The sequence below is a fragment of the Oryctolagus cuniculus genome, chromosome 19 (assembly GCF_051225735.1).
Source record: "Oryctolagus cuniculus isolate XC-2025 breed Fujian yellow rabbit chromosome 19, ASM5122573v1, whole genome shotgun sequence".
NCBI classification, from domain to species: domain Eukaryota; kingdom Metazoa; phylum Chordata; class Mammalia; order Lagomorpha; family Leporidae; genus Oryctolagus; species Oryctolagus cuniculus.
This window is the reverse complement of record NC_142885.1, coordinates 8586412-8597513: the sequence shown is the minus strand read 5'-3', so window position 1 is coordinate 8597513 and position 11102 is coordinate 8586412. Positions and strand designations below refer to the sequence as shown.

Here is an 11102-nt window from a genome sequence, read left to right as displayed (position 1 = left end):
GCACTCGCGGCGGCGGCGGCGGCGGCGGCGGCGGGGGCGGTAGCGCGCAGAGGGCGGGGCTAGGCCGGGCGGAAGAAGTCGAGCCCAATTCGTTTCCGGTTCCGGTGTCAGTTCGAGGCGCCGCCGCCGCCGCCGCCGCAGCCGCTGGAGCCGCGATGCCTAAAGGTGAGGGGCGGGTGCGCGTGGCCCGGGGGCCTCGAGGGGCGGCCAGCGTCCGGCTCCGGCTTCTCCTCAGCCCGCAGGCGTCTCGGCGGGCGGCGCAGAGGGCGGCCGTCCGCGCCGGCTGAGGGCCAGGCGTGGGCCTCGGCGCCCAATTGTCCCGATGGGAGGACCGTGGCGGCCCACAGTCATTCCCTCCGGGGATCGCAGGGGATTCGGAGGCGCTGGATGGCCGCCGACGTGGAAGACCCAGCCCCGGGCGCCCGTCTGAGCCCGGAGCTGCCTCGCGTGTTTGAGGCTGGCGGGGGACTGAGTCACCGCGTCCCGCGCTCGTGCCGCGGCCGCCTGCGTTGGGCCGTGAAACGTGGTCTCTCCTTTGTAGGACCTAGCACGGCGCCCTTGAGCCTGGCGGACCGGGCTTGGCTCTCCCCAGCTATTTGGTGGCGGCTGGACGTGCGCTCACGAGCCGGTCGCTTGAGCTCTTTGTGTGCGTGTCTCCGTTGATTGTCCGTGCCAGGTGGAGCGCTCCGCCCGCGGCTAGCTGGTGGCCCTCGCGGCTTTAGAAGCGTGCAGTCTCTGGTGTGGGCGCCGGCTCCTGGGGTCACCAGGCTGTAGTCCGCAGGGCCAGAGCACACGCCGGAGCTCCTGGCGGAGAGCAGGTGTTCCGTGAGCGCTCGCTCGGCGTGCCGGTTGGCGCACTCCGCTCGCGGGCACGTCCGCCTGGAGCTTTTCCAGACCCAAGTCGCTCCCCGGCTGTAGTCCTGCGCGGAGTTGAACCTGCTGATCGGTTTTTGTGGCCAGAGAGCCTGGTCTCTCTGGGTGGGCACTTCCGGGCCAAGGTTGGAACTGTCAGTTAGAAGCTAGGGAATAGGAATTTAGGGCCAAATGCCTTGGCTTCTTGACTCGGGCACAGCCTTGGCAGACAGGGTGTAGGTGCCCTTTCTTGGGTTCCTTTATCTGTTACGAGTAGAAAATCCCCCAATAGCAAAGGACCCACTCGTGTGCCCATTGCGCTGTGAGGCATTTTTTTTCCAATCTTGAGCCTCTGTAGACCAGCTGAGGTGAGCCTCCCACAGCCAAGTGGGAGCCCAGAATGACCACCCTTGGGGGGTTTCTGTTGCCTGGAATATTGAGGACAAGAAAGCTTTTTTTTTTTTCCCCTCCTTTCTTTTAATGGAAAGCTTGGTCTCTCACAAAAGGACTTCGATGAGCAGCACAGATACCCTTGGGAGCCCAAGTAGTCATTAAAGATGGGTGGTGTGGACGGTAGCAGCCCAATTATGGCGCTGCAGCTGCGGTCTAGGGAATCCGAGGAGGCAGTGTCCCTGCTCCTGTCTCGGGAGGCCAGAGCCGTCCGACTAACTGCAGGCTGTCTGCACACAGCGAGGGACTCTCAGGAAGTAAGATGGGTCTCCGCTTCCAGCAGAGTGCAGGGGTTGGGGAGGTCACGGCCTCTGTCCCCCCCCCCCCCCCCCCAGTCCTCCAACACCAGCAAGGGGCTCTCCTCTCGTCTTGCTGCAAAACTGGCCGATAGCGTCGCATGCGTCAGTCCAGTGTCCTGGCTCCAGAGGGTCAGCCGTGGGGCCGGCGCTGTGGCACAGTGGTTAAACCACCGCCTGCAGGGCCGGCTTCCCACGCGGGTGCCCTTTTGAGTCCCTGCTGCTGCACCTCTGATCCGGCTCCCCACTGTGTGCCTGGAAAAACGCGGATGATGGTCCACGTATTCGGGCCCCTGCACCCATGTGGGAGACCTGGATGAAGCCGAGAGGGTCAGCCAATCAAACTGGTTCTCCTAGAAGAATATGAACTGCTAGTCAGTCACATGTTTAATTCTTAGACTAGTCAGGTTCATTTGCAAGTTCATCTTTGTTTGCCAGTCGTGTTTCTTACCCAAGCACAAAAGTTTTTTCTGTAGGCTTCGGGGTTTTTCCCCCTTTAAGTATTTTCCTCTACCTTAGCAATAAGATGAACAGGAAGTGTTTTACTCTGTTTCTGACATTTGCAGTAAGTCCCTTAAGTGGCTGGCGGTGTTTTGTGTAATTGTGTTTTTGCACCAGTATTAGGAAAGTGACACATCTGTGCCAGCATTGTTGTTGTGCTTTTCCGGTGCCAGGCACTGACCTGTTCATGGCCGTCCTGTGACGTAGAGGCACAGGTGAGGAAACCGTGCAGAGGGGCTGGGCTCTGCCCAGTCGCAGGGCTAGCAAGTGGTAGAGCCGAGACTTGAACCCAGGGATTAGGCTCCAGCAGCTTTGCGCTTCACCCTGTGCGTGGGTCTTCAGTCTCCTCGTCTGTAAAGTGGGCCCAGCAGTGACTCCTGCACGATAGATTTGTGCTGAGGACCCGGCGAGCCATGGCCGTGCCAGAACATTGCGAATAAAAAGCTCTGTAGTGACAGGAGGGGTGGAAGTGCTACACGTTTTGTGCTTCCATCTGAATCCACTTTGTTTGAATTCGAAGGCACCAGGGAGTGTAGCCAGTGCCGCTGTGGTGCACCGTCCGCAGGTCTTACCCCGGGGCTTTGTGGGCAGCTGCATCCAGCACAGGTGTGGTGTGGTGTGGTGTGAGACGCCCCTGAGCGCGTGAGGGTGGAGGAGGTGCAGGCGTGGGCGGTGCTCGGTGAGGGGCAGGACACAGCCCCCTGGGGTGCGGGGCAGTCAAGGCAGCTGCTGGCCTCTCACGCTCCCAAACTGCTGGTCCTCATGCAGGCAGGAAGGGAGGCCACAAAGGCCGGGCAAGGCAGTACACGAGCCCCGAGGAGATCGACGCGCAGCTGCAGGCGGAGAAGCAGAAGGCTAGGGTGAGTACCCGCCTGCCGGGCCCCTCCGTGCCCAGGGTCTTCGGTTTCCAGAAAGGTCACGCAGAATCCTTCTTAGGCAGCCAGGATGGTGGGGAGAGCACGGAGCGGCGGCTGTGAGAGTCCTGGAGCAACCAGTGACCGGGAGCCGGGGTGTTCACTCTGTGGCAGTTGCCCTGGCGGGTCTCTGGTTTTGGTCCTCACGCGTGCCTGCTGTCCTAGGGCCCTCTGTCCATCTGCAGCCCGAGCTCCCAGCAGCCCCACACCTCACAGGAGTGCTTGCCAGAATCGGCACAGCTGCTGTTGTGCTTCCCACACCCCCAAAGTCCTATTCATTCCTCAAGGCTTTGTTTACCGTCACCTCTGTGACTCTTACTGATAGTAGCCAGTCCACCCGTTCCCGTCCAGTCCAAGCTGGCTTAGTGGTTCCCTCTCTTCTTTCCTGTGGTGCTTTGCACCGCCACTGTTAGGATCCAGAACGTGTTTCTGTCACCCTTGGTGTCAGTACCTTGTACCATACCGTAGAGCCATGCCTGGATTAAGGACTCCGGGGCACATGGTTAGGACCAGACTGGCGCACACCTGTGAAGTACCCTACGATTCCCGAGAAGTGAGAGGCCGCCTCTAGCTGGGTGGTCTGGGAGGGCCTCTTGGAGGGGCTGGCAGCAAAGGCAGACCTCGGAGTATCTGGGCAAACGCTAAGCGGGGGAGAATGTAAGGCTTTTGGCAGGATGGTTTTTGATAGGGCAAGAAGGGTGGAGCAAGCAGCCTGCTGAGCTGTGGTCTTGGCAACCTGGAGCAGCAGGGCAGCGTGTGGGCAGGTCGAGTGGCTGGGCCAGGGGAGCGGAAAGCAGGAGGTGGTAGGGATGGGGGATGGGGGGGTTGCCTGGGAAAGCCAGGGGAATTTGGCAACTCTGTGCTGCAGGTGGGAGGGCTGGGCAGCATCACCCTGCGGATGAGTCCTTCTGACCCTGGGAGGTGGGGCTGTCGTCCAGGCTGCCCGGGTGACTGAGCTGCAGAGAGCTGTAGGCCTGGCCTCCAGGCTGTGGGGCTGTGTGCAGGGGCTGCCTGTCTCTGAGCCTGCTCCCTCACTAGAGCGTCCGAGAGCAGAGAAGGACCCGTGCTGTACTTGGTTCCAGCCTTACGGAGGCTTAGTGTCTCCAGGCTCACAGTCTGAGGGTGGTAGCAGGGGGCACAGTCCTGGGGGTTTGTGTGGCATTTTTGACTCTGCAGGTTGTCCGTTTCTGAAACAGGAAGAAGAGGAGCAAGAAGAAGGCGGCGATGGGGCTGCAGGTGACCCCAAAAAGGAAAAGAAGCCACTAGACTCAGATGAGAGTGAGGATGAAGACGATGACTGCCAGGTGCTAGCTCTGACGGCGGGGAACTGGGCCTGGGCGCACGCATTGAGTGCCTGTTGGGAGCAGGCAGCCCTTGTCTTCAGGTCTCACATTCTAAAGGGGAGATAAGGCAGTGAAGTAGGATAAAACAGTGGTGAGAGTCCTGTTGTGCTGGTGAGTGAGCTCACAAGCTGAGACCTGGAAGGAGATGGAGCCGCGTGACCCCGGGGGTGCAGAGCAGCTGAGGCAGTGGTAGCGAGTGCAAAGGTTCTGGGTTGGGAACAGGTGTGGCTGGAAAGAGGCCATGGGGCGGTGACTTAGCTGGTGTGGAGTGGGATGGAGGGGCCGGGGGGTTGGCAAGGGCACCTTCTCTGCTGCTGATGGAGGGGGCTGGGTTTCATTATAATGAGGAGTGGGGAGCTGATAGAGGCCTTGAAGTGGGAGGGATGACCAGATTTGCTTTTAAAAGATGGTTTTGCCATCTCTGTGATCAGAATTGTAGGGGGTTTGAGGTGAGGGAGGGAGTGGCAACAGGCGTCCAGGTCAGAATTGGTGGCCTGCACTACTGTGGCGGTGGCCCTGGAGGAGGAGGACACAGTTGAGGCATGCCTGGTGTTGCCAAGGGAACGAGGAGTCGAAGGTATGCTTAGGACTGAGGGCAGGAGCCAGCTGGGAAGGGCTGATTCTTGAATTCGTCTTCTCCTTGAAGTTTTCAGTGTCTGGCATCTGAGTGGAGACAAAAGCCTGTAGCCACAGTGGGTACAGGCACATGGAGCTCTGTGGAGTGGTCAGCTTGATTGGCATTCTGAAGCTGTCTGCCGGATCATTCATGGAGAAGAGCTAAGATTGACAGGACTTGCCCTGACCAAGCTCTGGTTCTGGTTTCCTGAACTTCCCCAGAGGAAGCAAGAGATGCAGGCTGCAGACTCTTGGACTCGGGCTCTGATCCAGTGGCTCATTCTCAAGTAGCCTTCCTCTCCATCCACTGAGATGGGCAGGGCTGGGCCTGGTCACGAGAACACATAGGCTTGGCTTGCCCTGCCCTGGGGCACACATAATGCCTCTCGCGGGGAAAGCCAAGCATGGGTTTAAGGGAAAACTGCTCCTGGAGGCTGCCTTGAAGCGGGGAGAAGAGTTCTCCATTGAGAGCTTGGGAGTGGAGTGGGGCTGTCATCTGCCATGCACTTCCTGGTTGACCTTGGGCTAGATGTTTACCCCTAAGCTGCCATTCTGTCACCTCTGGGACCGGGAGAGCAGTGTCTAGGCACTGGTTCTTGGCATTACTTGAGCTGTGGTCACCCACTCTCCTTTTTCTTGTCCTTCCCATGCGGGTGAGGATACCCCTGAGTCCTGGCCCCACTGTGAGACTTGGGCTCAGCATCACGTGGGCTGGGGCGCAGGAGTTTATCCCCAGGCAGGTGGCTGCTGGGAGATGGGGTGGGCTGGCCTGCAGGGGCTCTGCAGGACCCAGACTTTAACAGCCATCTTTTTGCCCTGTCCTAGCAAAAGCGCAAAGGTGTGGAAGGGCTCATTGACATCGAGAACCCCAACCGGGTGGCACAGACAACCAAAAAGGTCACACAACTGGATCTGGACGGGCCAAAAGAACTTTCAAGGAGAGAACGGTAATGTCTGTGGCCAGGGCCGTGTGTCTGGTCACATGGGCCTGGGGATTGGACCTTGGGGGGCTGGGGCACCTGGTTCCTCAGGCCCACCCCAGTGGCTTGGTGGGCCTTTAATTATGTTGGTTTCTTTTTAAAATTTATTCATTATTTGAGACACAGCACATAGTTGCAAGCTGCTCTGTTGGTTTGTTCTACAAATGCCAACAATGGGAGCCTGGAACTTAACCCAGGGTCTCCCACATGGGTGTCAGGAACCCGAACTTGAGCCATCACTGCCCCCTCTCAGGGTCTGCATTAGCAGGAAGCAGAGTTAGGAGAGCTGGAGTCCAACCCAGGTATGCTGATACAGAACGCAGGCGTTTTTTTTTTTTTTTTTTTACGATTTCTTTATATATTTTGAAAAGCTGAAGCCAGGAGCCAGGAGCTTCTTCGGGGTCACATGTGAATGCATGGACCCAAGGACTTTGGCCATCTTTCGCTGGTTTCCTGCGTTAGCGTCAGCATTAGCAGGGAGCCAGATCAGAAGTGGGGCAGCCAGCACTCAAACTGGTGCCCCTATGGGGTTCTGGCAACAAAGGCAGCGGCTTTACCTCCTGTGCCACAGCACTGGCTCTGGACACAGATATCTTAACTGGCATCTCACCCACTAGGCTAAATGCCTGCCCCATCTTGTTTATACCTGTTTCATCTCATTCTCCAAAGGTTTCACAGTAGCTTCACACACACACGGACACGCACATTTTAATAGCTTCACACACACACACACATGGGTGTGCACATTTTAATAGCTTCACACACGCACACACATGGGCATGCACATTTTATTAGCTTCACACACGCACACGGGCGTGCACATTTTTTACCAGTAGGTACGTGGTATCAGGGAAGACAGAAGAGCAGAGCCACTTCTGAGTGTTGCACTTGAAGTAATGGCCCAGGGACACGAGGGTGTCTTCCTGCCCCCGTCCAGCCTGATCTGACCGTTGCTAGCCTGCGTCCTTCCCGAGTGGTGGCCGTGGAGATTGAGAGGCGATTGAGGGTCCATGCCTGGCAGAAGGCAGCCCGCCCAGTGCAGGGGAGGTTCTGCTCAGCGCAGCCTATTGCCCCAGCCTCTGAGTCCTGCGTGAGAGTGGAGCTGCAGATCCCTTCCTCGTGAGTCCACTGGGGACTAAAGTGGCCGGCACATGGTCAGTGGTTCCTTGACTTTGGGTGGGAACCAGATGACCTCAGGGCTTACAAGAGATTGAGGGCTCCCCAGGAAGCAGGCCTGCTTTCCCTCCTGACTGAGCTGCCAGGATTTCCATCCACCAACCAGGACTGTGGAGGGATGTGTTCCTGAAAACCCCTGAGGAAGACATGAGCTTAGGGTATGGTGGCAGGCTGCAAAGGACTCTGTGCGCCCCTCCGGTAGCTTCCTTCTCAGGAGTGACTCCCAGAAACCCAGCAGCCTGGGCTGGTGCAGGTCTTCCCAGAGCAGAGGGCCTAGGCCCCACCCAGGTTCTGCCCCCTTGGCAGCTGAACAAGTCACTGTGCACCTGCCTGGCACTGGGCCTTCAGAGCGGCCCAGCAGACTCTGCAGGTGGCCTTGCTCACGCCAAGGGCTCAGCCCAGCCTCTTCAGTGTGACACCTCCCTGCCAGGTGGGTCTGCTGGCTGACAGGTGATATCGCCTCACCTCTCTAGCAGGTAACTCCTGCTGGTGGGTTTCTTTCCCTCCCCTCCAGCCGCGCTCACCTGCTTTGGTTCTCATTCTTTCTAGCCTTGTGGGCTGCAAAGGCGTCTGGGAGGGCTAGCCCCTCTGCCAACTTCCTGCCAGACAGGACTCTCACAGGAGCGCAGTGCAAACGGGACCCTCCAGTCTCACACCCTGAAGGGTGCCCACTCCTGTTCAGAATCTGAGAAGCTGATGGCCCTCACCCCCTGTCTACTAAGTGGGTGGTTACTGACACCTTTGTTCTGTGGGAATCCAACTTTTGTGTCTGGCCCCCTGCCCTGGGAAGCAGCCTCGTGCATATCTTAGCTACTCTAAGAATGTACCTAAGATTGGGTGTGGCTCCCACCTATGGCCCCCGTTCCCTGCTTGGCAGCTACTTGAGCAAACTCCACCCCCCCCATTTTTTTTTAAAGATTTATTTTATTTGAAAAGCAGTGACCTGGTGGGGGAATATTCATTTGCTGGTTCACTCCCCAAATGGCCGCCGTGCCTGGGGCTTAGCCAGGCCGAACCCAGTAACCTAGAACTCCATCTGGGTCTCCCACATGGGTAGCAGGGCTCCAAGTGCATGGACTATCATCCGCTGCTTTCCAGGTACATTAGCAGGGAGCTGAATCCAAAGTGGAACAGCCAGGACCTGAACCGGCACTCAGATGTGGGATGCCAGCCCCTACTTGGTCCACTTGTTTCTCGGTTCCTTATAGCGTGGCTTCTCTGGGACACACGGTCCACTTGTGCCCACCTTTCTCACCATGGCCACCAGACCCTAGTCCTGAGGCCCTTGGCCACCCTCCCCTCCCCTCCTGTAGTTCGTTGTTTCCTCACAGTGTTTTCTGTCTGCTTATTTGTTTGGCGAGTGTCCATCAAGTGGGGTGTGTGGAGCCAGCACCCTGCCTCAGCTGGGGCGCCCTCTTCTGCTTTGGCCCTGGGCCGGAGTACTTGGCCATTACTCTGGCTCCACGTCCAGCTCAGCTCACAGTATAGGGAAGAAGATGTCCCCATTGACACCATTTTATCCAAACAGAGAAGAAATTGAGAAGCAGAAAGCAAAAGAGCGTTACATGAAAATGCATCTAGCTGGGAAGACAGAGCAAGCCAAGGCTGACCTCGCCCGGCTGGCAATTATCCGGAAACAGAGGGAGGAGGCAGCGAGGAAGAAGGAGGAGGAGAGGAAAGGTAAGCCTTGGACTGCTCGCCGGGACCACCTGCCTGGTTCTGGGCCAGCTGCCAAACCTGCAGTGTCCCGGCCTGCGAGACGCGCAGGAGCGGAGCGTCAGCGTGAGAGGCCCACCTCGCTCGCGCTTCAGGGAAGGGGTGCTCCTGCCTGCCACCTCCCGCGTGTCGGAGCGTCCCGCGACGTTGAGGAGCTGCACGTGGTTGGAGTCTCGGAGCTCTGCCCACAGTGGGGTTCTGCTCCAGCAGTGGAACGCCCCAGCGGCCATAGGCCTCCAGTGTCCCACTGGGTCCCTGGTGCTCTGTGAAAGCTGGGCGAGCGCCTGGGCAACGCTGTCCATCTGAGGGGCCTGAGCGGGTGGGCAGACCAGGCGTGGTCTTCCCGCCGGGTGGTCAGAGAGAGTGACGGCCCCCGGGGGCCCAGGGAGATTTGTCTGGTACATAGGAGCATGACACACATGACCTTCTGCCTCCTAGGGGTCCGTAGCCCTTCGTGACCCTGCTGTCCTGTGTCCTCACCAGATCATGGGGAAACTGAGGCCTGGGAATAAGAATTGAGTTGCTCAGGGGCATTGTAACCCACACCCGAGGTCATGATCCCAGCTGTGTGTCCCACACCCCAGCAGGACAGAGCTGCTGCCTGTGTAGCTACCTGGATGTCGTTGCTGCCTTCAGTGCCCGTGGGGCAGGGTGGGCGCTGCAGGCCGCTGGCAGGGAAGCGTGGTAAGGGCTTCCGTGTGCCTGCCAGGGTGCATGCTGGTGGCTTCGTGCAGGTGCAGTGCTCCGTGAGGTAGGGGCAGCCAGGGCACTACCAGGAAGGTCCCCCAGGGACCCCTTCGTGGCCTCTTTCTCATTCCCCCCCAAGCCAACTGCACAAGATGTGTCACAAAGCCACTTAGGTGGACAGTTCTGTGGTTCCAGGTGCTTGGTTCTAACTCCTGCCTTCCTTCTGACCCCTCAGCAAAAGACGATGCAACCTTGTCAGGAAAACGAATGCAGGCGCTGTCCCTGAACAAGTAGGCGCGGCCTGTGGGAGGACGTGCCGGGGAGACGGCCGCACCGCCGGGACCGCCCCCTGTCGCCTGCCCTGGCACCACTGCAGCAGCCCCCACGGCCTGGGGCCGCCTCTTCATCCCGGCACAGAACCCGGCGGGGGTGTGGGGGTGTGGGGGGGGGCAGCTGCGACCTTTGAGACAGAAAGCTGCAGGACGGCACCTCCTGTGTAACCATGTGAATGTTTGCTGTTTTTAGAAGTCAGAACCCTTGTTGGGGGTGCCGGGGAGGTGGGGGAAGAAGAGCTTCTATTTGGCTGGTAGATGCACGTTAGCGGGCGGCTGTGCCGGAGGCAGCTGCTGACAGACCCGACGGCCGGCCCTAGTCTGTGTTGCCTGGGTGCTCGCTCAGAGGGGCTGCTGTCCGCAAGTCTGGGCCCCTAGGTCCCTGAGGGTCCCAGCTTCTCCCTGGCCAGTCCCCTCCGACTGAGGCCTCTTCTCTGCCTATCCCTGCCCCATTCCTGCCCACCTGGCCAAGGTCAGTGCCCGTTTTTAACCCTGCCCATCAATCATTTCAAGGAACCTCTGTGTACTGTGTAGCACCCAGGCAAGACATGCTCCACAAATTCAACTTGTATATTTGGCAGATTAAACTTGACATTATCGTAGTCCTTGTACTACAGTCTGGCTTCTGTGCCCACCCCGTTTCCACACAGCGAGGCAGGTGCAGACAGCACGTACCCAGGCAGGACCAAGCAGGGTGTGTGGGCTGGACCTCTGGACGGGGCGAGGAGACACCTCTGATGCCAGATCCAGTGCCCCTCCCTCCTTGAACCAAGCAGGGGTCGTAGGCAAGGGCAGCCAGGCACCCATCATGTGCCACACAGGCAGGAACAGCAGGGTGGGGACACTACCTTCCCCACGGTGCCTGTCCTCTGAGGGGCGCTTCACATTTGTGCATGGCCCCAAGAGCTCTGTGGGTCGGTGGATACAACTGGGTGCCACGCTGGGGGCGGGGTTGCAGAGATGGAACTGAGCACCTGTGGAGGTACCCGACACCCCTGACCACGCCATCTGATGTCTCCCTGTAGGAAGCACATGACGGTGGCCTGTGCCCCTCTGAGGCAGACTGCGGCTGATGTCTGCAGAGCCCCTGCCTCACACCGCTGAGGGCGTCTCAGAGAAGGGATGTGCCAGGGCCATTCTGTCTGAGGGAGCCACAGCGGTGTGCAGGTGTCTGGGCAGTGGGCTGAGAAGGCTGGCACTGGGCCTGCGTGGCCTGACCTGTGGTCACCTGAGCTCCTGC

At 59.0% G+C, this 11102-nt stretch overlaps 1 protein-coding gene across 1 annotated transcript; it reads left to right on the top strand.

The window, feature by feature from the left end:
- Positions 1–106: 106 nt before the first annotated feature.
- Positions 107–10464, top strand: PDAP1 (PDGFA associated protein 1). Its single transcript, XM_008248922.5, has 6 exons — positions 107–165; positions 2868–2959; positions 4210–4317; positions 5797–5918; positions 8656–8807; positions 9766–10464. Exons 1-6 carry the CDS (start codon positions 156–158, stop codon positions 9822–9824), a joined length of 543 nt encoding a protein of 180 aa, XP_008247144.1. The 5' UTR covers positions 107–155; the 3' UTR covers positions 9825–10464.
- Positions 10465–11102: the final 638 nt, after the last annotated feature.